General features: G+C 39.0%; 1 protein-coding gene across 3 annotated transcripts in view; it reads left to right on the top strand.

Moving 5' to 3' along the window:
* Positions 1 to 25821, top strand: part of LOC125902241 (macrophage mannose receptor 1-like) — a 67981-nt gene that overhangs the window by 30632 nt on the left and 11528 nt on the right. The window contains exons 1-25 of one of the 3 annotated variants that reach the window (XM_049598441.1): positions 4338 to 4497; positions 4909 to 5265; positions 5998 to 6168; positions 6939 to 7094; positions 7376 to 7486; positions 10879 to 11016; positions 11121 to 11300; positions 11908 to 12062; positions 13343 to 13456; positions 14234 to 14349; positions 14523 to 14671; positions 14767 to 14966; positions 15239 to 15375; positions 16453 to 16525; positions 16626 to 16779; positions 17002 to 17040; positions 17698 to 17861; positions 17988 to 18052; positions 18579 to 18679; positions 18822 to 18964; positions 19107 to 19212; positions 19923 to 20041; positions 24999 to 25031; positions 25209 to 25244; positions 25588 to 25687. In XM_049598441.1, coding sequence (XP_049454398.1) covers positions 4434 to 4497; positions 4909 to 5265; positions 5998 to 6168; positions 6939 to 7094; positions 7376 to 7486; positions 10879 to 11016; positions 11121 to 11300; positions 11908 to 12062; positions 13343 to 13456; positions 14234 to 14349; positions 14523 to 14671; positions 14767 to 14966; positions 15239 to 15375; positions 16453 to 16525; positions 16626 to 16779; positions 17002 to 17040; positions 17698 to 17861; positions 17988 to 18052; positions 18579 to 18679; positions 18822 to 18964; positions 19107 to 19212; positions 19923 to 20041; positions 24999 to 25031; positions 25209 to 25244; positions 25588 to 25687 — 3181 coding nt within the window. In that variant the 5' untranslated portion in view covers positions 4338 to 4433. Of the gene's footprint in view, positions 1 to 4337; positions 4498 to 4908; positions 5266 to 5997; positions 6169 to 6938; positions 7095 to 7375; positions 7487 to 10878; positions 11017 to 11120; positions 11301 to 11907; positions 12063 to 13342; positions 13457 to 14233; positions 14350 to 14522; positions 14672 to 14766; positions 14967 to 15238; positions 15376 to 16452; positions 16526 to 16625; positions 16780 to 17001; positions 17041 to 17697; positions 17862 to 17987; positions 18053 to 18578; positions 18680 to 18821; positions 18965 to 19106; positions 19213 to 19922; positions 20042 to 24998; positions 25032 to 25208; positions 25245 to 25587; positions 25688 to 25821 lie in introns of those variants that run through there. The other 2 variants (XM_049598443.1, XM_049598442.1) reach the window with 2 other exon arrangements.

The following is a 25821-nucleotide window of genomic DNA, read 5'->3' on the forward strand; positions in this document are numbered from 1 at the left end:
CACGAAAATTTAGAACAACAACTTTTGACTTGACTGAAGTTGTGGCCAAGAATATATAAAAAGTAGCCTGCTGCAAAAGTTTTAATATCCATGTGTATGGCTGGCATCCAATGCTTGTGGAAAACCATGTCCTCATTGTATTCACCAGACCAACATTGGTTATCTTATACAGTATCATTTCCTCTAGCACTACTCTCATCTAAAAATATAAACCCACTAATCCTACAAGTTGGCTTTCAATATCATACACCACACGAACAGGGCACCTGCAGCAGAAAAAAAAAAGTTGATTAAGATGATTAAGATGTTATATTTATTTTTTCTGATATGGAAAAGGCCATTGACACCAAGGACTGTCTGGCAAAGGAAACTAATCCTCCTGATGAAAGGCGGACAACTTCTTGATTTCTTAATGGTGCTGGAGAATCTGGTCGTTCTACATGACATCAAGGCCTATTCAGATGCTATGGGTCTGCTACATGCACTGAACACTGACTACCCTGGGGCCTGTCAGAACTGAGGCGTAGATTTCAAGACTACTATATGGGTTTGAGGTCCTCAAAGTCAGTGAAATTTAGATTTTTTTTGTTTTTTGTTTTTTTGTTGTACATGATATATATATATATATATATATATATATATATATATATATATATATATATATATATTTTTTTTTTTTTTTTAACATAGCAAAGAAAGCCACATTATTCTATCCTAACCAAGCTATGCTACATGTAAGTTAACTAGCTTCCTTAAAGGGAAACTTTGCCAATTTCAACCCAGTCTGTGTCATCGCAGTGTGTGCCCAGATGACAGAGGACGGGCAGACAGAAGAAACTTACAGTGAAAGATCCACAGTTCTCACCAAGGACATTCATTTGAATGAAATTTACAGTGAATATTAAAATCTTTAAAATGTTGTCAGTAGAAAAAGAATCAGTTCTTTGTTGTTTGGACCAATCATTACAATCTATATACAAGTGATGAATTAAGAGTTTTAGGTATAAATGTGTTTGTTTTTTTTCTTCTTACTTTTCTAGGCCAATAAATATATACAAGGGTCGACTAAAACTCTGATCTGCTTGCTTAGGGGACCAAGGGAAAAATATTACGTTGGACACTGATTAAATAATTAAAACCACTTTACTGATAATTGATACATTATTGACATTCCTGTCTTAGAGAGGCAAGAGATGTACTTGGAGGAGGCCAATAAAATTTCACAACTCAGCAAGGATTACTGTACCCCCAATTCGAATTTGCTGTTGCTCCACTGCTTTGCCCACTAAGCAATTTGTACCAGCACATTTCACCTGTTCTGTTTTTGACCTCTTACTCAACACCAGTGTCCCTCAGCTAACTTCTCAAATTCACAGAGACCACTTCCTCTTTGAACATAGCATTCTTTCCAAAATGGCACACATCCATTTTTTTCCCATCAACTTTATCTGTTCCAACAAATCACACTGTCTATAACTTTATACTAATTTACTCAACATAATGGAAAACCATTTACATTACAGATGTGATAATCATCAAATGGGTATTTAGATACATGTGCTTAAGTCAGAATTTAAACACTGAATTGCTTCTTTAATCAGCCACTTCTTAAAGCTACAGGTTAAGGGTGAGTGCCGATGAAGAAAGACTTACAGAACTGACCCCCCCTCAGCTAATAGGATTAATGAACATTAATCATGGGTTTGCAGATTTCATATTCTTCCTAGCTGTCTCCCAGTTCTCGACAGCCCAGTTCTCCATGGCCTAGAGCTGTTAACATGTTAGCATGCAATGGCAGCAGTAACATTAAATGAAATTCCCAAATACCTGCTTTTTGACTATTGCCTGTCTGTGTGGCTGGGGTCTATGCAACCCTGTCTCTTAGAAGTGACATTCATACACCACTCAATGGTTCTACCAAATACATAGCAGAGGACATATAATCACTGACATCCCACAAGCACTTCTGAAGAACCATACAGACAATGGTCAGCATCATTGCAATGTCTGTGGCTGGCCACTGCCTGTAATTTTTGTTATGTGCTAAGTAGAGCTGTGCGATAAATTACTGCCACCAGTAATTTGGTCCCTCTTCTTAATCCACACCAGATTTGTTTTACACAGCCACAGAGCTTGTTATGCCAGAGTGCTAAAAGCAAACTTGCATTATCCTCCAACACTAAGGGAATTGTTGACAATGCCACATCCAGTGGTGCGAGCAGCCATAATTCTGTACGCACTGTGCATACACTTTTTTCAATGATTCAACATCCTATACTGAAAACAAAATTGTGAAAAAAGCAGCAGATCGTGTCTTTGGGTTTTTTTACTCATGAATGTGCCAAAATGCATGTTTTGGCTGTGTGCACTCACCATGACGCAATCTGGTGCTCAATTGTGATGCTAGCAACTTTGTGTTACTTACCCTGTGTGTTAGTAAGCAAAGGTAGTTAGACATGAACAAATGAAAACTTCTGAGTGAGGGCAGCAGTACAAGTACAGAGTCTGCTAACATTACTGCTGCTAACATTACAACATCAGAGGCTAGCAACCAGCTAAATGTCCAGGGATACATCTAGTAGGAATACTACTTAATTTTCTCGTCTGGCCTTTTTATTGTCTATTGTTGCAGCTTGGTTTGGACTTTGTGTTACATATTGTCGCTGTATATTTTTTTATACGTAACTGTTGGTGTTGTTGCTGTGATGCTGCTGCAAAATGAGAAAATACTTTGTCTGCTAAATGCCTGTACGTTTCACTGGTCTTGGAAATGCACATGGTAGGCTAATCAGAGTTTTATGGTGCTGTTGTGTCGGTAACATTAAAGTTACTCTCCTGTTGGCTCACTGAGTAGACTGCATATGTCCATGTGTGGAAACCTACATGTTAAAGGTACCCTACAACTGGGCGGGTGGTTCCTGTGCATACTCTGAAATATAATCCTGCCGGCGCCACTGGCCACGACAATTGTGAAGTGGTTTAGATCTCAAAAGCTACAAAGCGCAGATTATGACAGTCTGCAAAATTTGCCATCAGTCGGTGTCAGCCAAGAAGGTACACACAATAAATTGAGAGCTACGAATGTAACTTAGGTTTTATGAATTCTTAATGAATGCCACTTCAGTAACCTGAAAAGGTATCATCCCAGTCACCATGCCATTATTGTATTATGATACAAGGCAAGGTCATTTGTATTGTTTTGTTTCGGCACATAAAGCATATTTGGAAAGGTAATTGTTTAGATTTACATGTTCCTCAACATTTTAATTTATCACAAAACATTTTCCAAACCAAGTCTTGTTTCAGATAGATAGATAGATATAGCCTGGTTCCAGACCATAGACCCCACCCACTCAACTGAGTAGGCTTGCATCTCTGAAGGTTCTGGGAGCTTCAGTCTGACACTCAGGCTAAGATAGATAGCCTTTATTGTCCCATGGGGAAATCTGTTTTTTACAATCTGTCACAACATTTGAATACACAAAACACCGCCAACAAACACCATGCACAAACACCACCAAACATTGAACAACATATGAATACACACACAATGCACAAACACCACCAGACATTGAACAACTGACACATATATCACACTCAGGAGGGCTGGGTCCATACAAGGTTATTATGGGAGGCTACTGAGTGCAGAGATGGCAGACAGGACAAAGCTCTTGTTGAAGCGTGCCCATCTCCACCTTAGGGTCCTGTATCTGTGCCCAGACAGCAGCAGTGTGAAGTGTGGGTTGAGAGGGTGATCCGAGTCATTAGTTATTGTTCGTGCGAGACGTGTGACAGCTCGGTGGTTGAGCTCTGTGAGGTTGGGTGTGGGATGGTTGAAGTTTGCACAATTACAGTTTGTTGTTATATTTTATATGTTAAATAAAAGACACTAAGGATAGTCAGGGCACTCCTCAAGCTGGTAGCATTACCAAATTACATACCATGATAAATATCGATATCTGTTTACTGTTAGTAAATCAGAGCACCTGGTATGGGGAGATATTAACTGGTACGACATAATATAAGAAAGGCATCCCTAACCCTAACCCTTTTTTCCTGCTATCAGCCTTTTTTTCTTCTTAAACCACACAACTGTTTCAGAAGAGAAGTACTCTACAACGTTACCAGTAACTGAACAAACCAGCCATTCCACAAACCACACTAAACGAAAAGATTTCGAGTATTTTGGACTATCTGGCAATCAATTCTTTACAAGGTCCGACATTTCCTTACGGAGACATTAAAAAAAAAAAAAAAAACAAAGTCAGCATTATGAGAGCTTCCTTGTTGTGAATATTACACAAGACTTTCACTGAGACACAGGATGTGTCAGTACTATTAAGACTGACTTTTGACAACCATTCACACAACTCTAAAATCATCTGCAAGTAATGCATGGGTAATCTTCAGCTGAAAGAAGAAGAATATAAACAATGAAGATTACTCAAACGGCCCTTGTGCTCCTCATCCAAACATTACAATGTTTGGCTCTAGACGGTACAGTATTTCTACTGAGATTGATTAGATGTGAACTCTATTCTTTATGTGAGACTGCTCTGTCTTTTACCATGTGTCAATGTGCATGTTGTCAGTGTGCATCATCTTCAGTTAATAAATTCTTGTATATTTGCTATGGTTTAGTATCAAGATGACTGCAAATTTACTTTGTGGATGTATATTTTGCGGCTGTGGGGTGGTTGTAATGTAATGGGGTGGTTTTAAATTTGTTTACTTATTTAATTTCTGTTTATTCTGCAAATATTTCTCCGTATTCATGTCTGAATAATATAAAATTGAATCAGACACAACTGAAACTACCCCAGTGACGGATTGTGCAAACAGTTGTTGACAGGATTTCTACTTTCTTTTGCAATTAACATTCAAAAGTGTGTAATTCCTTTTCAACAGATTCACCATTTCAACTGACCAACAAGGACACTGGTTTTTGTTTGGTTAAAACAAATAACCAATGCAGTGATATACGCTGGACAACTGGTGACCGACTTCTGGTTCAACAAAGGAAGAAATGCCTGGGAGTCCAGGGGAAAAGTGTGGGGAGTGAAGTAAGCCTCTATGATTGTGACGAAAACAGCGACCTCCAAAAGTGGGAATGCAAGAATGGAACAGTGCTCGTCCTTAAAGACCAAGCCCTTTACATTGAGCTAACTCACGATAGCACAGCAGTTCTCTCCAAAACAATAGGACCCAATAACCACCTCACAATTCCAGGAACGCCAAATGGTGCTTGTGCAAGAACATATAGAGGTACAGTATAAAAGATTTTTGTTTTGATGGACTTACACTGTCCACACTAAATCATAACCATTTTTACGGATCTGCAACAACAAAAACACAACTAGAGGTCATCCTGCATTAGGATCAATTCAGCCACAGCACAGCGCCCCCCTGACTACTTCCTACCACCGATTTCCGGCCACCTTGCTTAGACCACACCCATATTCAAACTTAGCCTTCATATTGATCTCAACTACAGACCTGTAAAGTCTTTTCTGACTGTGTCTTGCATGGTGTCAATGCTATATCATTGATAAAATCTGGTCCTGCAAAAGCCAACAGACATGTGAATGAGCTATTAGGCTTGCATTTGCCATGATGACCCACACATAAAACAAAAACTCACAAAGTAAAAATGACACCAGCTGTCACAGTGAGTAATGATCAGGATGGCAGTTTCAGAGATCATGGTAAAAAAAATTCTATGAACGTTAGCTTTATCCAGCAGAGGGTCAAACTAGTAAACAGCTACTCATAAGCTGCTATTTACCCAACATATGCCACTCAGTCATACTTGTTTCATAAATCTTTATTTGAACTGTGGTAGAGATAAAACACATTATCTGAAATCTATCATGCATTTAAAGTAGAATTTAGCATCTTGTTTTGAAGTGGTTTGCCATGTGTTATTATAAAGAGCTAAATCACTGCAGGTAGAGATTCTCTGAAACTAATCACTGCTTTGTTCTTGTCATTTCTAAGAACTTTATGCTATTGGTGGAAATGCAGCGGGACTGCTGTGCATGTTTCCCTTCCACTACAAAGACCAGTGGTTCTCAGACTGCACCACACTTGACTCTTCAGAAAATAATCTTTGGTGTGCTGTTGAGACCAAATACCAAAGTGAACGCTGGGGCTACTGCCCAGTTACCTGTGAGTACTACCTGTAAAAACATATGTTCTTTTATACTGCAATGACAGAAGACAATACTAACAATGCTAGTGTATAGTGACTGAAAATTAATGACTCATGAAAGCTTTCAAGAGCCAGTGTTGCCAATGTAAGTATTTTCATATACACAAGATTTTAAGCTAAAAAAAAAAAAAGAGTAAGTCAATCTTAACTTAACTGACTCTAACTGGCCTTACTATTTCATTAGCTATTATTAGTTTCCATGTCATCAATATGAATCTTAGTCTACTAATTATTTCAAAACTTTTTATTAAGGCTGTTGTATATACTGTGAAACTCACTCACTGGAATAAAGTCACTCGTGGAAACTAAGAGCTGTATTTTGAAGGAAAAAAAAGTAAATGGAACAGTTACCTAGAGATTTAAATCAGTGACAGATTGTTAGGTATGCTCTTTATGTTTCTGCCTGGCTGATAATTGGTCAACTGAACGTGCTGTGCTCTCCCCCACCTACTAAACAGTCAGTATAGAGAGTAACATGAGAACCAAAACCTGAGACATATTCCTCCTAAGTTCTTAAAAGTTGCCAAATCTAGTGATGTTGGCAGTACTATTAAGAGGTGCTATATTTTTTTTTTTTACTCATCTTCAGACACCATTTGATTTAAAACCTACCACTAGTTTGTAGTAAAGTCAACCCCCATCATTTAATGAGGACAGAAATATACAACTTTAGGTAAAGGGAAGTTTTGTTATATCACATATTCATGTTTTGTATATGCATTTATAGCTAAAGATGGCTGGACTAAACACCCAACAACAGGAGCATATTACCAGCTCAACACACAAGCAGCTCTGACTTGGGCCCAGGCTGACGCCAGCTGCAAACAGCAGGGTGCCTCCCTGCTCAGTATCACCGATCCTCATGAGCAGGCTTACATCACAGGTAACGTGACACTAGCAGTACTGAATGTATTGATTAAGAGAGTATTTACGCACATACAGTAACTGCATGCTATTTGTTTTTCCATTATTGTTTCTAATGTATTAATACACTCTTGCTTAAAATTATTCTTAATACAATATTTAAATGCTGTATTTTCAAAATATCAGAATGTTTGCATGGATGCTGTTGTGTTGTCAAAAAAATTAGCAACTTTAAGCCTTACTAACAAACAGGTTAAGACTCATAATTTTGTCATTGTTGTTTTCCATGCCCTTCAACAGCACTGTTAGATAATGGGGGCAATAAGCTTTGGACTGGGCTTATCTTGGATCCAGAGCATGGCTGGAGATGGTCTAATGGCAGGCCTTACCGCTATCTGAAATGGGCCCCAGGTAGGCTCACGCTCCACTCCAATTCTTTGTATTTGTATTCTGATATATTAAAACTGAAATATATTAGCAAAAAACATTTACAACAAAACAGACAATCTCTTGTCTTTGAATTGATACAAAGTAGCCCAACATTGTTATTGTTTAATTTATGGTCATTTTCTCCCAACATTTTACAAACAATGTAAAAATGTTCTTAACATATTTTTTTGTTTGTTTTACCTTATATATTAAGTCAAGATAATTAAGATAATAGCAGCTTTCCATGATCAAAGCATCTACAGCTACAAATAGATATTCTATTTTTGGAGCTGAACTATACATACATAAATACATACACACACATATATATATATATATATATATACACACATATATTTATATGTATATACATATACAGTATTATATATTCATTCATGATAACACCACACTGTCTCAGCACAGAGTGCACTCTTAAAAGTGAAACTGAATTGCTCAGTCTACTAGATCTAACATAGCTAAAAAGCTTTCTAAAAAGCTGCTCCTCTCCATGGATCTGATCAGCTCTGAACAGATCGAAAGATAAATTATCCACCCCCGACTCACAAAGTGGAACTCATGGAGAGCGCCGCCTGAGCTGTGCTCATGGACCTGCAAAAACGTCAAATTTAGAGAGGGGACACACATTTAAAAGAAAAAAGTTTTTTTTAGTATTGCAGGTCATCATACCATACTACCTCCTATGGTTAGGTCGTTATAAAAACTTCAAACCGGTTTAATATTAAGCCAAACGCTGGACTGGACAGGACAGGTATACAAAGGTATGACAATGTGTCTCAACAGCCAACGAGCAGCAGACTACTGTGTCACATCACGTAACATCGGCACTCTCTATCCACACTGAAACCTTTAAATATGTTCTGTTTCTTAGTGTATACAAACCACGTAAATAGCTGTTTGGTCAAGACTGGAGACACAACCACTTAAACGATGAGTGATGGCCTACTTGCTATATTTCTATGTTTGTAACATTACTTTTTTTTTTTTTTAAACAGAAAACACATTTTATATTGTAATATTTAATGGAAATATAGCCAACAGCGAGTAGCCTAGCTTGTTATTAGCGAGGGTTATTTAGCTGACCAGAAACTTTCAGCCCCCTGGTGATTCTTTTCCTGCCAGCCCATGCTTTATTTGGGTTTTGGTAGTGAAATAAGGTTTCATGTAGATATTTCCTCATTTAACTTTATGAATCAGCCATTCCTCATCCGTTGCAGCCCTTTCAAAGCAAGCAACAGATATAAATAGAAACACAGCATGCAACTGAAGTTCAGCTCACAATAGCAGCGCTGTGTCGCTCGCGGTTATTTAGGAATCATTTAGAATTCAGAATCATTTCATTGTTACAGGCTTTCTATTTCCACTCTCTTTTTAAAACAGAGCTTCCAACAAAATGAGAGATAGTTTTACGACACTTAAAGCACCACAATGGAGTTTTTGAGCCCTCAAAATATATATCCAAGATCCTTGTGATGGTACATCAACTCACAATAGGTTGGATGACACCTCCGTCATTGCTTGAGAGCGTCTGTTTCACTTGCACTTGCACTATGCAGTTTTGGGGTTTGGGTAGGAACCATGACACAAAAAGGACTACAAAATTTGGCTGCTTTACGGCATACATCATATCCCCCTCCTCTCTTTCAAGTAGCGTAGCCGAACTGAGTTGAATGAAGTTAGACGTGGTTGTCATGGCTGAAGCGATGTGCTTGTGTTGACTGCGATGGTAAATTATAACAGCGGTGAATGAGCGACTGCGGACAGAGCAGATTGAAAGTACTGGCTCGGTTGGCAGAGGTTTTATTGCACTCTTCACTCTGTGTGTGTGGAGGTGCGCTTGCAAAAATATTCCCGGGGGAAACAGGTTTTGGTGTAACACGCCCACAAAAATATCGCCTACAGGACGCGAACCATGGCAGAAATGGCTACATCCCCGCAAGATCAAACACCGAAAAGTTAGTAAAGGACATGTTGAAAACGGTTGAAAACTGCTACACAACCGGAGGTGGTAGGGTGGGACTTCAGCGGGTGGCTCGTTCCGCCCAATGAGAGGCTGATCTATGCAGCAAACTTCTGCCCACTCAGACTATGTATGTACAAAATGCTATAAGGCTACTCTACCTGTTATGAAGACATGATGATCGCGCATTACACGGCCAGCTTCAGGAAGTTCACTGGTAGCTGGTTTGCCATCAAATGCACGTGCATAAAGATTTTTGTAACAGTTGTAAAAGACAATACCGTTTTTTGTCTGTAGGGGGACCCCCTGAGGTAAAAAGTGCAACCCTCCATTGTGTTGCTTTAACACATGCTGATTATTGTAGCTGCCTTTTAATGTAAAAGTTTATTTTATCACTGGAGAGATATCTGACAGTACAGCAGATTTTACACAATTCCATCACTGCGGCTGAGATTAACGAGGTATATGATGATAGCTGGAAATAAAAATTAAAGATAATATTTTATCAGAAAAATAACTCACACACTTTGAGCTGAGTGCTGTTTTGGTAAGACAGACCTCATCAGTCATTTCCACTCTCTACTTTGGTAACAGAAACAGCCTGATGTTTCTGTGAAGTGTTTTATTTGACATACTCACAATAGCTCCTTCATTTTCCAACTTATTTGCCAAAAGACTCACTCATACTCATGTCATATGTTATAATACCGTCAACTGTATCAGGCCTTGGCCTACTTTTCGTATTTGGATATTTCTGTCTAATGTTTCCATGTCTTCTCATTCTGTTGTAAGATTACAGGCTGTCATTTACATTTCATACCAATGAATATGACTTTTTTCTGTCCCATAAACCAATCATTTCTGCAGGTAATCACTATCATCATTTTATCTCACATCATATAATGCACTTCATCGATGGTTCTGATGATGTCGCTCGCAATTAACAACCAACCTCTTTCAAACTGAACGCACTGGATAGGAAAACCCAGTATTGACTGAGCTAGTTGAGAATCAGCTTCATAAGGTTAGTGAAGCCAGATAACCAAAGGATATGCTGGATATGTCAAACTGGCCACTGGTTTTGTTGATTTTTTTGAGCCTGGCTATCCTCTCCTAATTTGACAATATCAGGAGCATGGCTGTAACGATAGTGTCACAAAGCTTACTTAGCCAAAGTAAAAATGTTTACAATAGGGCTACTTAAAGACCTGTCACATTTGAAAGCTACTGTAAACATTCTGTGCAAGACATGAGATCATGTGTGACAGTTAACATTAGCTAGCTAGGTATGGGACAGGCAATGGATATTGTACCCTAGTCTTTGAAACTGAGACCAATCTGAGGGTTGATAGGAGGCTGTTTACCTATAAACAATATAACCATCATCTTGTTTTAGGACATCCGCTTCCTAATCCAGGACACAACTGTGCAATCGTTGATCCTGCTGTACAGTACTCCTGGCAAAGCACACTTTGCAGCAAGACACTTGGGTACATTTGCTACAGTAAAGAGGCTGAGGTACTGCCTACACAAGGTAAGTGTTCTGCTCTACTCATCCTCTCAGAACCATATCGCTACATTGTAAATCTGTCATTAAGTCCTCATATTCTTCGTTCCATCTTTGTTTTTTATGATCAGCTGTTGAGACTGGACTTTGTTCAAGCCCTTGGATTCCCTACAGTGGCCACTGTTTCTACCTTAATCGTACTCAGAATACATGGGCTGATGCTCAGAGAGCATGTCGTAATGACAGAGCCAACCTAGTCAGCATGCGCAATGTGGAGGACCAAAGCTTTGTCATCTCTCAACTTGGATACAGTAGGTGAAAAAATAAAAACAAACACAATTTTATTGTTAATGAAGAAAGCCCTCCAACAAAAACACCCCTTAAAGCTCAGAGCCTTTCCTTTCTGTCAGCTTTTTTCCCTTGTTTTGATGCACTGTTTTGATTAACTACCTCAAAGGGAATTTATAATCTACATTATTTCACTGTCACGGGCTGAGCTGAAGTTGACAGAACCTAATCCATCTTTTTCTGTATCACTTTGGTTACCTGTAGCACCTCTGCACATTTTTCTCTGAAGTGCAATATTACATTTGTGGATATCTTTTTTTTTTCCACAATGATTTTTGTGGGGGTGGTCTGTAATTTAAGCAAGGTAGCCTGCCTCTGTTATAATATGCTGCAGAAAACCCTTGATAGACTTCCTTTGTTGTTGAAATAGAATAATTCCAATCAGGCGGTAGCCAAATAGCTGAAGTATGAGTCAGTGATTGGGAAGCATGGATGAACATATCAAGAAGGACAAACAAGTAAATGAATAAAAACACATTAATAACATGTGCAAATGTCTGTTATTCATTAGTAACATATTGAATTAATTGGGAAGAATTTACAGACATTTTTCTTTATCCATGTCTGCAGCATCCACTGATGAGCTTTGGATTGGACTGAATGACATAAAGACAGAGGGACTGTTTGACTGGAGTGACCACTCTACTGTCAGCTTCACTAGCTGGGCATTTGGGAAACCTGCTGTCTCCACTGATTTGAAGGACTGTGTTCTCATTAGGGGAGAGGTAAGGAGCATGTGTGGGCAGGGCTGTCAGGATAAATGATTGAGGGTGGCAAAGTCAGGCTGACCAATAAAGGGTATATCAAATATAACAATATTTTAACCAAATACTTAAATATCAATATTATAATGATAATGCAGGGTTAGCTATTGGTGCTTTCGCAAAATATTTATACAAAAAAGATTTTTTATAAAATAATTATCAGCAATGTGGATATAATTACTAAATGGGCAAAGGCAAAAACAACAGCTAGAAGAGTCTGCTAAGTTCAGAATAACACATCACTTTACTGTAATGCTGCCTGTAAATCTAGGAAAAGACATTATTACAATGTCAAAGTCTAAGAGAATATCGAGCTTCTATCACGATGTTGCTATAATAATGATAAACTGCACAGCCCTCCTCAACAGTGCATTACGCAGTATTAGTGGGTTTTTTTGGTAAATTACTTTACTTATCCTAATTTAAGTTCCATATAAATAGGCTTTATTGTTAGGCAATTATAAGGTATGTTGTTGCTTTTCAAATGACAAAGACAACAACAAAAAAACTGTTCAATATGAAACATGATTTTTCATCTGATACGCTCTGGTTAAGTCTGGTTACTGACTGAAAAAAAGTGATATCAAATAACACTATTTAACCCTATTTATCAGGCAGCTACCCATCATAGTTTACTTAACTGTGCATGTGTTAAACTGAATACATAAATTGTGTACTGTATACTGTATGTCTGCATCCTAAGCATCCCTGTGCTGTGCATAGCTTAAATAACCTTTAACTGCTCACTTGAATCCATCCTTGTGCCTGCACACATTGGTGCAAATGTGAGTAACCATTATTATTATTACTGTTATTATTACACTTTTAAAAAGGGTGCCAAACATGTGTACTTCTTTATCTTGCACTTTTAGATGTCTTGTACTTTATCAGTGATTTTAGTGCTAATGTTTGCACTTTTAAATTTCTTGTACCTTTTTAGATGATGTGGGTGTATCGCTGGGGGCACTGTCCTTGTTATGTACCTACCTGTTTGTATTATTTATTCATTTTAATGTTTGTCTTATGGTCCCTTATGTCTTAAATGTGAACTCTTGCAATCGTTTTCCAATGTGGTATTTTACTGCAAATGGCAAATAAACTGCCTATGACTATGACTATAAGCAAATTAAATTTCTACGGTTCTAAGAATATGGCCTATTTGTTTGATAACAATGAACTAACTGTAGTACCTTCCAGTAAATGTAATTCCTTTATAAATGTTTCACTATACATTGCTGCAGAATGGAAACTGGGCTGACCATGTCTGTGAGGAGAAACACGGTTACATTTGTATGAAGAAAAGTGCAACAGAATCCACTGGAGGTGAAATGAAACAGGATCTGGGCTGCAAAAGTGTATGTAAAGTTTACTTGTTTTATCTATTTCAGAAAAGTTTGTCTCTTGTGCATGAAATAATACCCAAAGTTTAACCTGGGTGTAGTGCCTAAACTTCCAGGCTTTTTGAAGCCTTTTTAGCTCAGTGTTTTGGTTGTTTTCAGCACAGCAAATCTCTTAAGTTCTCCGTCCTGAACCTGCCCAGCTCAACAAGCCACACAAACAAATCTGGCAAATTAGCTGGTGAACGCAGTGAAGCAGCTTCAGTGCAGGATATTTTTCATACAAAGACCAAAACCACGGGGCGTCGGTGGCTTAGTGGTAGAGCAGGTGCCCCATGTACAAGGCTGTCGCCGCAGCGGCCCGGGTTCGACTCCAGCCTGTGGCCCTTTGCTGCATGTCACTCCCTCTCTCTCTCTCCCCCTTCATACTTGTCTGTCCTATCAATTAAAGGCTTAAAAATGCCCCCCAAATATCTTTAAAAAAAAAAAAAAACACCAGATAAAAGGATACTTTATATTATACTAAGATTTACAGGTCGACAGGAACTTCAAAATAATGCCTATGTCTTTAGAGTTCCCACAAGTGGTCACTAATAATTATATATATAATTACAGCATTAAATAAAATGTTTAACTTGATAAAATTTGATAAAACTTTACACTGTATTGTAACCTTGTTGGAATTGACAGAATATTTATTTTATTGTAGGGATTACCACATCATTCCATTTTTGATGATCGTGGCATATATTTGAAAGGTCATAAAATGGTCTTTATTTTGCTCGAACAATCCAGGGCTGGAGAAGATATGGATCGTACTGCTACTTTGTAGCGACACAGACCAAAACTTTTGATGAAGCCAAAGATGACTGCAAGAGCTCAGATTCTTACCTAGCTGATGTTTCAAATGGGTAAGAACACAAAGTTTTACTCCAAATTGTCTAAACAATCTACATTTCAAAGATCAAATCCATTGATATTTACTAGCATAACTTAAACAGAAAAAAGTCGTATAAGGCTTTGTTACTTTACAACATTAATGACACTAGAATCCTGCAATCCTAATTGTATAAATTTTTTTCAGGCTGGATAATGCCTTCCTGGTCAGTTTGGTGGGGATGAGACCAGAGAAATACTTCTGGCTAGGCCTCTCAAACCAGGTGAACATATATCGGTTTATGTGGACCAACAAAGACTCAGTGAGGTTTACTCACTGGAACACTGAAATGCCAGGTATGGACATATTTTAATCTCTACTGTTTCCATAAGATGTGGTAGTAAGTGGCTTTACAACTGACATTTCACCACTTCTCCCTCAACAACAAAAGGTCATCAACAGGGCTGTGTTGCCATGAACACTGGGATTTTTGCTGGTCTCTGGGATGTGCTGCCCTGCACCAATAAGGAGAAATACATCTGCAAACACCTGGCAGAGGGGGCAGTTTTAACCCCTGCACCACCCACTCCTGCCCCAACCACATGTGCAACCAGCTGGACTCAAATAGGATCAAGAAACTATTGCTATAAGGTACAGCCACATGTAAAAAAAAAAAAAAAAAAATTCACCTACTCTTAAAGGACAATTGTATCTTAATACTCAGATACCCTACGTACACACAGGGAGTTAACAGCTGCTAAAATAATTCCCCCCTCATCACATTGCATTGACACTGTTAGAAATGTTGGACATTGGTAAAAATGTTTGGTTTGGTCAAAAGAAATGTCCAGTAATTTTATTTAAGCCCTTTTGACACTACCAAACTATGCTGAAGCTTTGAAACTCTTCGTCTTCTGGTCAAGGTGTTTGGTACATCCTCACATACATCATCATCTTCAGAGCGGAGGACCTGGTATGACGCCAGAGATTACTGCAGAGCCATTGGAGGAGACCTGCTCAGCATTCATAGTTCGGAAGAGCTAAAATCCCTCCCACGTCGGTACAGTATGAAATGACAAAGTACAAAATTAAGAAAATACAAAACTGGTTGCGACAGAAGATGAGGGTTGGCTAGTGTCCAGCAGAGCACTGAGACAATGCTTCTACAGATGTCTTCTAAGTTAGGAAAACATTTGTTCTTTAAACATATTTCAAAAAGGTTTTATATTTGAATGATCAATAGAATAATCATATTAAAGGCTCAGGTTTGCATTCAAAATGGCTGCACACACAACAATTTTTTGTGAGTGCACAAGATAAAATTTCACATGGTCGCATACATGCAAGTGCACGATGATCATTATCAGTGGTGACTTTGCCGGTACTTTCTGCCCTAAACAGAGCGCATGATGTGCATGTACTTCATGATCCATTCTCTGGTTTAACAGTGAGGTGTACAAACTACACAGCAGACTTAAGTCTCTACTTATAGTGACAAACAGAGTGAAGGATTAATGGGTCCAGTGTGGGTTGAATGTGAATCGGCAGGTTTCCTGTTACATCCATCTCATGTATGAAATGTCTATTTCATCACTGCAACTGCATTAGCATAAACTATGATAATCTGGTCACATCTCTCACCCCTGTCCATGTGCTGTCTCACTCAGTCTTCCTCTTCTTGCCCTGCAGTTCTTGTACTCGTATGGCTAAGGTTACATCAAGTAACTACTATTACGATTGGGAGAACCTTACCAATGGAAACACTGGGTCTTTTGTAACTTCAGTGTAAAGGATTATGATGTTTGTTACAACTTCAGTAGTATCTGCTGCAACACAGCTCCACTTGTTAGCCAGAGCAGCACCAATCTGCGTTTGTCTTTGCCCATTTGCAGCATGACGGATAGCACTGTAAGCAGGACACTGAGTGAGGTGAAAGAGTGGTGACTGCAGACACAAACAAGCAGTGGCATCAGAGTCAAAGCAGCATATTTTTCAGTTTATTTGTTTTTTATTAGCAGTAATCTGATAAAAATAACTTGAATAATAATAATAACAATGAAAAAAGAGAGCAACAAAATGATGTGCTGGTGTGAAAAGTTAGTCTGAAGCCCTAATGTATAATCACTGTCTATTTTAGCTATGAAGTAGTCTGGATTGGACTTAGTGCCCCTGACCCAGTCACCGGATATGTATGGAGCGATGGATCCCCAGTGAGTTCATTAATTCAATTATTTTTGTTTAGGACACTCACTAAAATTGACAATAAATTAAAAAATCAAAGTGTGTTTTATTGTTTGCTGTGTTTTACAGCTGCAGTTCCAGCACTGGGAGGATGGAAAGCCAGACAATAAAAACAACGTGGAATTTTGTGCTGTTTACAAAATGGAAAACCGGGATGCCAGTGGGTCTTGGAACGATATGCACTGTGAGAGGTTCCTAGGATGGTTGTGCCAGATCCGTTTAGGTAAAATAAGGGACTGAAAAGGTTTCTTTTTTTCTTGCTTGGTTACCAAGGTTTCAAAAGAGCATGCCACTCATCTGTAACCTTTGTTAAGGTTAACTAAGCAAGTTTGACAATGCCTTCCTCAAAGTTTTTAAATGAACTTACGCTAACCTTACTGCTGCCAGTCATCAACCCAGGGCTCTATTGTTCTGAGTGTATTTCCCTCTGTGTATGTCCTTACAGGCCTGACTCCAAAACGCCCCCCTGGCCCTGTCGCTCTTGGTAAGTGGGCCATTTTTCTATATAACTACATGAATAAAATGGCAAACATGCTTTTAGCCTAAACCTTAAATCCACTGGATGGTTTAAATTTGCTGCTGTTACTTCTCTGTGATCTTGTTTTGACTTATGGTGTGGAACATTTGCTACATATCTTTATATTTAAATAACAGACTACTTACCAAGAACTAGAGTCTGAAGCCATGGTAGCAGCTCTGTGAAGCTGTACTTGGGCTAAATGCTGACATAACAATACTGTTATGTCCATGATGACAATGTTAACATGTTAACTTTAGGTAGATACAGTGTTTACCATGGTCAGCATCTCAGTTGAGAGTGTTTAAACCTGCTCACATTTGGTAGTCAGCACTGCACAAAGTACAGATGAGACTGACAGAGTTGTCATTTAAGTGTTAGACAAAATTTGACTTGATGGTGGCACTGCATTAAAGAGACCACCAAACATCTGTACCAAATTTTGTGGCAAGCTTGATGATTGCTGAGACCTTTCCAGTCATGCTACAAATGTTAACGTTGTGGTGGCAAAAGAGGACAAATCAGGGGATTATCAAAATAAGGTGCTGGCATGGCTAAAAAGCAACAGAAATCTAGACCTACACATGTACTGTAATATATCAAATATTTTTGACATGTTTTCAGACTACAACAAGACCTCAGACGGGTGGCTAGAATGGAAGGGGTCTCAGTATTATTTTAACAGAGACAGTATGGCCATGGAAGACGCTCGTCGCTTCTGCCAACAGAGACATGGTGACTTAGTAACTGTCAACAGCCAAGCTGAAAGTGTCTTCTTATGGAAACAGGTTAGGAATAACATTTATACTGTGTAACTGACATTATTTATCAGCTGTGTCATTTCAGCTCAAAATATACTGCAATGTAAGTAGACTACTGCTAGTTTTACTGTGTGCATCTGTCTGTGTGTGTAGGTGTCCAGCACTTGGGCAGATTATTATTGGATAGGCCTGAACGTAGATCTTGATGAAACATATGGGTGAGTATGAATTAAATGATGAGCAATTGATTAATAAAAATGAGAAAAGAAGTTTAAGAAGACTATCAAAACTATGTGACATGTAGATGATGTAAACAGTTCGAAAATTTGTTTGCTCTATGTAATTTTATTGGAATGGTTTTTCAAATAGTTACCGTTATAAGGTTGGCTTGATACCAGTGATATTAAATCAATCAATCTGTCAGTCAGATCTTGTTAGCACTATTAATTTGGTTGTACTAGCATCAGATGCAGGGTTAGGCCGATCTGTCTTTATGTTTTCATGTCAAATTAATCATGATCACTGTAATTGTCATTTCTGAATATTATACATGACATTAACAACAGTCTGGCCACCCAACAAATACAAGCCAAATATTTAAACTCCTTTTAGTTCTGTTTCAGTCTTCTTCAAAGCCTTTATTTTGCAATAACAATTTGTATAAAAATTAAAAATAAACAAAAGTAAGAGTGTGCCTTGGATGTGCCTTTTTAAGTTTTAATTATTTCATTGTGTTCATAAAAGCTGGATGGATGGTTCTCCAGTGGTGTTCCAGAGGTGGGATGAAAATCAACCCAAATTCGTACACAATGATGAGAACTGTGCTGCTTTGACGACATCTTTAGGTGAGTACCAAAAAATTAATTTATCTTTACTGGCACACTTTCAGATTATGAATTTTACAAGAATCATATGAGATTAGATTTTAAACATAAAAATGCACATTGTTTTTTGTTGAAATATTTAATATTTTGGGTTTGCTTACAGGGTTCTGGCATAATCGTAATTGTGGGTATGAGCACAGGTCAATTTGCAAACGCAGTGAATCACCACCTGCCAATGCCACTGTAGCACCTACAGTTCCTCCAAAAGGTGGCTGTCCACAAAACTGGAAAAAATTTAACTCAAAGGTCAGAGGTCACTTTTAACATTTTCTAGGTTTTTTTTTTTTAACTGATGTTGCAAGAAATGGGCCTTTGTTATGGCAAAGCATTGATCTAAAAATAAGCAACCACTATTTTGAGATATAACACAAAGCATTTTTACTTATAGTGTTACAGCATCATTAATAGCCAGAGGGAGACATGGTTTGGAGCGAGGACACAGTGCAAATCGATGGGAGGAAATCTGGCCTCAATTCTTTCAAGACATGAGCAAGGTTTGTTCTATGTTCCGTTTCTTTTGCTAGAAAAAAATACACACAATTATTGACTTTATAAGGCTGCAGAATGCTGGTAATATTATAGGTGGAAACTTTCCATGGGGATTTCTGATCATGTATGGGGAAAAAGGGAAACAATGGGAAAGAAAGCCAAAATAAGGGTTATTTGCTCGGGGTTTATCTACTATATCGCAATCTGACAAATATTAACCCTTCCAGCAGAAATTAAAAAAAAAAAAATAATAATAAACAATTTAGTTGAGTTGAACACTGAGGTGACTCATTCAACATTGCACTGAACTTTCACTATGACAAAATACAGCTAGGTAGGACATGCTCACTTTACCTAACAGGTGCTTGTTAGTGCAGATTAATGCTACAATACCACAAACTACCAGACTCCAGTTGTCATGCTGCATCTGACAGCTAACCAGACTAAACTGGCTTTGGACTCTAAGAGCTCCACACTTGAACAATGAGTGATATCTAGTTGTGAAACTAGTGTCCCTTCAGGTAATGTTTCCTTCTTTCTTTTGTTTTGCAGTTTAAAGTAGACTCCCACACTAATAAAGAACATCTGAGAAATATTTACACAGTAAAAGAGAGTACAAAAAACAAAATAATACAAACAATATACATATGTTTACATTAAGGCAAAACTTGGACACAAATATTTAAATCATTTGATCAACGTGTTATATTTTCAGTGTTTTTGACTATTCAACTGGCCGAGACAGCGACTACAGACCTGTGGATTGGTATGTATGGTAATCCACCAATCTGGACTGATGGGCGACCAAGGGCATACACCAACTGGGGGAAGGAAGTAAGGGGTCAAAGTTATTTTTTTATCATGTATTTTATTATGTAAAGTACAAGCATTATGTGCATCACTATTGAAAAACAAATTTCTTTTAAAGGGTCTGGGTATCATCAGATAATTCTCAAGTCATTTACATTTTGAAAAAGAAACAAACCAAAATAACATGATTTACTTTCCTTTCATTTTAAACAAAAAACAAAGAAACATAACCATTTTTCCTTTGTTCGTTTTAAGATTGGTCAGGTATTGGTCTTTGTAAATACTTTTTACTTTCAAACAAACCCCAATAATATGAACACAACGATATAGATTAACTACACGACTGCTAACATGTAAGTATGCTTCGATGACATCTACCTACCTGAAAGAATATGCCAATGTATATTAACATAAGCCAGTAAGGAGGAGGAGTGTGATGCGCCTGTGACCGTGAGACCCGACGAGACCGGTGCTACTTTTCGTTTTCCCTCTGCAAAATAAGTACTTTTCCACAACTTTTCACCTAAAACAATACTACCGGCCGATCTGGAAGACATAGGGGATTACATTGACGCATGTTTCAACCACATCTGCACCATGAACAAAGCAATAAAAGGCAGTGACACGGACAATAACACATCCACACCGAACTCCAAGAGACTCCAGCCACCCGACTCCGCTCCAAACTCCCCAAACAAAGATGAGGTCAGTGACATTTTAATCGCAATAAACAATAACCTTACCGGACTAGATGCCAGAATAGCACTCATTGAAATACTGCACAAAGAATTACAACAGCTCCGCGTCAGTCTTGAATTCAGCCAGGAACAAATCTCCACTTTGGTCAAAGAAAACAAATCCCTCCAACACTCTCTTAACTCCCTCACAAAACAATTCACTACCGTTGTCAACATGACATGAAAGAAACAATACTCGACCTACAATCCTGCAGTATGAGAGACAACCTTGTTTTTTCTGGCATCCCAGAGCAAACACCCGATGACAACCCCAAACAACTGATCAAGGATTTCATGTCAACTCACCTCAAAATCTCCCCAGACACAGTAAAGGACATTACATTCCACCGAGTACACCGCGTTGGAGCAAAAAAACCCTCAAACAAACGCCCACGACCCATTGTAGCCAAGTTCGAAAACTTTAAACAGAAAAAACTGGTACAACGTCATGGCAGAAACCTGAAAGGCACGGACTATGGACTGAACGATCAATTCCCCCAAGAAATCATGGACAGATGCAAAACATTATTCCCCATCAGAAAAGAGGCAATAAAATCTGGAAAAAGGGCAGTCATCTCAGTTGACAAACTGTACATTGACAGTATGATACCAGTGAAAGTATCACGGTTCTGATTGGTAGCATGATACCACAGCAAAAATGAGGCAGATGTGCCTTTTGTCATTTATGAAAAGATAAATCACTTTTCTACAATACATCAATGATATTTCAATGGAATAAATTACTTACTGACTTATTCATACCTCAAAAACAGCATCAATAAGTGATAAGCATAGGGGGGGATCAAAATAAAATAAATAAATAAAATAAAAATCAACCAGCCACCCTCCTCCCCTGACAAGTCCCTTCATAAGTAAAGAACAGTCCCTAAAGTGCGGTGAGGTTTGTGGACCAAGAAATGTGAACAGCTCGTTTCTCCTCTGATACGCCACATACTGTGTGCCGCCATGGCTCGGCTGTTCAGGTTTTGGGCAGTCATGACAACAAGTTATTCACCTGGAGCTGGACTTCGCCGTTACCGGTAAGCCGTTATCATGCGCCGCCGTATTTGACAGGAATACGTATTCCTGTCCGTGTCTGTGACCGCCGTTCAACCCACAACCGGCGGGATTCGCCATTTCATTTCTGCTGCTGGTCGAAATCTGTACTCACCCAGTGTGCTGAATGATTTATTTTGCCTGCACAAAACTATTTTTTGTCGCAAATGCAAGGTGGTGACACTGCCGACATTTTACTCCGTCCATCACTGCATGCTGTTTGATTGCATTATCAAAACACGCCGCTATTATTCGGCCTTGCTTTTCACTTATTCCACCGAATACCAAATGCGTGTTTTTTTGCAATATTCAGCCGAATATATTCGGTTACCAAATATTCGGTGCATCCCTAGCACAGACTGAATGTTCTTCAGCATTTCAACTCGAATCGTGCTTATATTTGTGCTTTCACGAAGTTGGAATTCTTTACTTTGATACACCAACATTCAACACCATTTTAAATACCATGGCAAAAATTGACATTGAGGATATGACATTTTTTTGTTTAATTAAAATATAATCACAACAAGGCTATAACATGACAACAACTTTTTTTTCTTGGTTGGTCGCAAAGAACAGCAGAATGACGGTAGTAAAAATTAAAGGGGCAAAAAGCGAAATCGTTTCACCGCTAGGTTTGCTGTTGTGCACTGCCTGTAGACCAAAACAAAGTGTGTCATGAGCCACACTTCCCTCTACCTCTGCTCTCCACCCCCAACCCCACTTGCCTCGTCTGTGCAGCCGAGCACCACAGGATCTCCACGGACTATCACATCCAGACTGTCCCGGTTTCTTCCGCAGGCTCCACTTCACTCAGCTTCACTCAGCTGCCCAATATACTCGCTGCTTCTTCCCACATTAACCTGAACAACAAACCAGGGCTCGGTGCTCCAGTTGGATCCAATGGAGAGCTGCTAGCTGGGAAGCTAGCAGAGGCTAACTGGCTGTGCTGGCAGCTGAGTGAAGTGGAACATGAGGAGGAAGCACCGGTTAGCCCCCACTATCACTGTGGGCAGATTCACTCGCCACAGGGGCAAGGAAATAAAACCTAAACAGCCAACTTAGTTTGGCTTAGTTTAGAAGTTAGCAATGTCTTTCACTCACTCTCGGTCTCTGCTGTGTTTAGCTATTTCCCTGCTTTCCTGTTAGCGTTAGCACTACTCGGCTGCCACGCTTACGCTCCAACTCCAACTGAGCCAGGCTTCACGGAGAAGAGTTGGAATGTTAGCATGGCAGCTGACTAGTGCTAACGTCCCTACGCTTCTCCGCCAGGCTCAGTGAGCCGGAGCCGAGAAGCATGGGGACATTAGCATTAGCATTGGTCGGCTGCCATGCTAACGTTCCGGGAGCCTGCTTCTCGGCTCCGAGAAGCGTGGGGACGTTAGCACTAGTCGGCTGCCGTGCTAATGTTCTGGGAGCCTGCTTAAGCGTGGGGATGTTAGCGTTAGCACTAGTCGGCTGCCATGCTAACGTTCCAACTCTTCTCTGTGAGACTGTGAGCTCCCAGCTCCGGCTCACAGAGAAGAGAGGAACGTTAAAGTTAGCTCCCAGAGTCAGCACTAGAGCTACTACGGCTACTGGAGTAACTTGCAGCTATGGAGCACTTCTACCAGCTCTTCTGGTCACTGAGCCTCGCCTCCATTTCAGCAAATAAATTGCATTTATTACAGGGACCATCATCATTGAAGTAGGCAGGGGAATAGCTAAACACAGCTGCCAGGCTGCCCACCGGGCTACATTTTACAATGCTAATTGCAAATGTTAGCTGGGCTGCTGGGCTACTCACCTAACACAACCAAAACGCCTGACCCATTGATGGGACAGAGCCGCTAATAACTCAAGCTCCGGACATTAACTCATGCTACGATTGTAACATTAAATTTAATTGAATCGACATAGCGACATGTGCTTAATGCTACTGTAACACTAATTAAAACAGACATTTGACTTTATGTCGTACCTGTCCAGGAGAAGGAGAGCTAGCTCCGAGTCAAATTGTAGCCCCTTTAGCTCTTGCAATGCTCTCCACCTTGGAAATACAAGGCCAATGTTAATCCGGGTTCTGTCCCTTTCTTTATCCGACAACTTCTTCGCCAACAACCGTTGTTTCTGTAGAGGTAATGTCAGATCCTGGTCGTCTTCAGGTGGACGTTCCGCTCTCTGCGGAAAATACGCGCTGCCATTGCTCACTGGCTGTAGCCTTTTATAGGGAGGGAGGGCCAAGGGCTCCGAGAGGAGGAGAAGGAGGAGGAGGAGGGTGAGGGGTGGGGGGATTCACATGAACATACATGAACGTGCAGCCAGACCGGCTTGTAAACAATGGGCTGGAGATCAACACAGAGAGAGGGTGTGTGAGGTCATGCTATACTCCAGATGAAATTACACCTCTGGTTCTTCACATAGCAATTTTTTAATTCCTTCAATCTAGATATGATGAATTTCGCTTATTGCTCCTTTAAGGATAAGAGAAACGAGAAAGCAAAACTGATAATGTATCAATACAGTTGACATCAAAATAAATATTTGGAGTTAATATGTATTGATGAATAAATATTTTCACAACCCTACTTTATACTGACCATGATTTCAGCAATGAAGTAAAAAAGCCTGTCTATGTTTGTCTTCGCACGCCATACTCGACTCTAATTCTGGGGACTGTGAGTGGAGACACAAGCAGAGAGACATCTAAGAGAGCAGAGCAGACACGGTTAACATCACTTGTGAAGCAATCTTAGGAAATGTATTGGATGAAATTACTTTTTTAAGCACTGGCCTGGGCAACTGGCTGATTATGTTTACTGGCTCAATGTATGTTGAATCCTGTGTTGGACCCAGGTTTCAGGACAGTTACAGTACTAAATGAAGAAGAATGAACACACGATTATCAAATCTTTTTATTTTATTTTTTTATAATGGTTTGTTTTTTTAATGTGAATGTGACCTCTTTTAACCCCCCCCCAAAAAAGACATGGAATCAGAATTGTAGAAATTCAAATGATACCCAATCTGAACAGTGTATGAGACCTAACTGTGTCAATTTAGGATCTGAACAACTGAGGTTATGCCTCAAGCAGCATATACACAACCTTAATTCAGTGTTGTGATCAATTTAAAGCACCTGCAATGTTTATAATAAATTCTTTGAGAGCATTGCTTAACATTTCTGACATTCTGATTTTCCACTACAGAAGCAAAAACCCTACAGATATTATGACAGTGAGGTAAAACTTTTTTGATAATTTTAATGGAATGTGCAATACTGCTTAATTTGTCTTGACTTGAATACATCACACTCTTACTACAAGTAATTTTGATTAATTACATGCATGTGTATTTTTTGTAGTATATTCCATGTTTGTTTATTCATACATTTCTAACACTTTGATTTTACATTAAAGGATTATGACTATTATCATCGGCCATCAAGTAATGAGGTAATATTTTCTTGACACTACTACATGTGCAATACAACTTAGTTTTGTTGACTTATTCTGGGAAAGTAAATAAATCAAAAAACAAGAATTTACAAGACACCCTTTAACAGTATATAGAGATTGTTGGGTGCCCTGCTATATAATTGTGTTTGTTCATGGTGGTGATTTATATGCGTATGCAATAACATTAGGGCTGCTTGCTCTTGTTCAATAGATAATTGATGTCTTGGTCGACAAATGATCATATTTTGCAAATGAGTATTTTTTTAATGGGAAAGATGCTGTCAGTCACCTGGATCATACCATAGTTTCTCTCTAGCTCACAATTGCTATGTTTTACCAGAAATGTGCTGTGATGACTACTGATCCCCACAGAGGCATAGGAAAGTGGATAAAAACATCCTGCAATGACACCAATGGATATGTGTGTCTTCGAAATGTTGGTGAGTCTATCTTCTGCTCTTTCTCTTGAAGGCATTTCCTAAGGCCTTTAATAATTTGAATATAGAATGACCAGAGCAATATAATGGATTTATGATTGCTTTGTACAGGGACTAGCATGGTACTCTGATGACCC

Source organism: Epinephelus fuscoguttatus, linkage group LG15, assembly GCF_011397635.1.
Source record: "Epinephelus fuscoguttatus linkage group LG15, E.fuscoguttatus.final_Chr_v1".
In the NCBI taxonomy this organism is placed as follows: Eukaryota; Metazoa; Chordata; class Actinopteri; order Perciformes; family Serranidae; genus Epinephelus; species Epinephelus fuscoguttatus.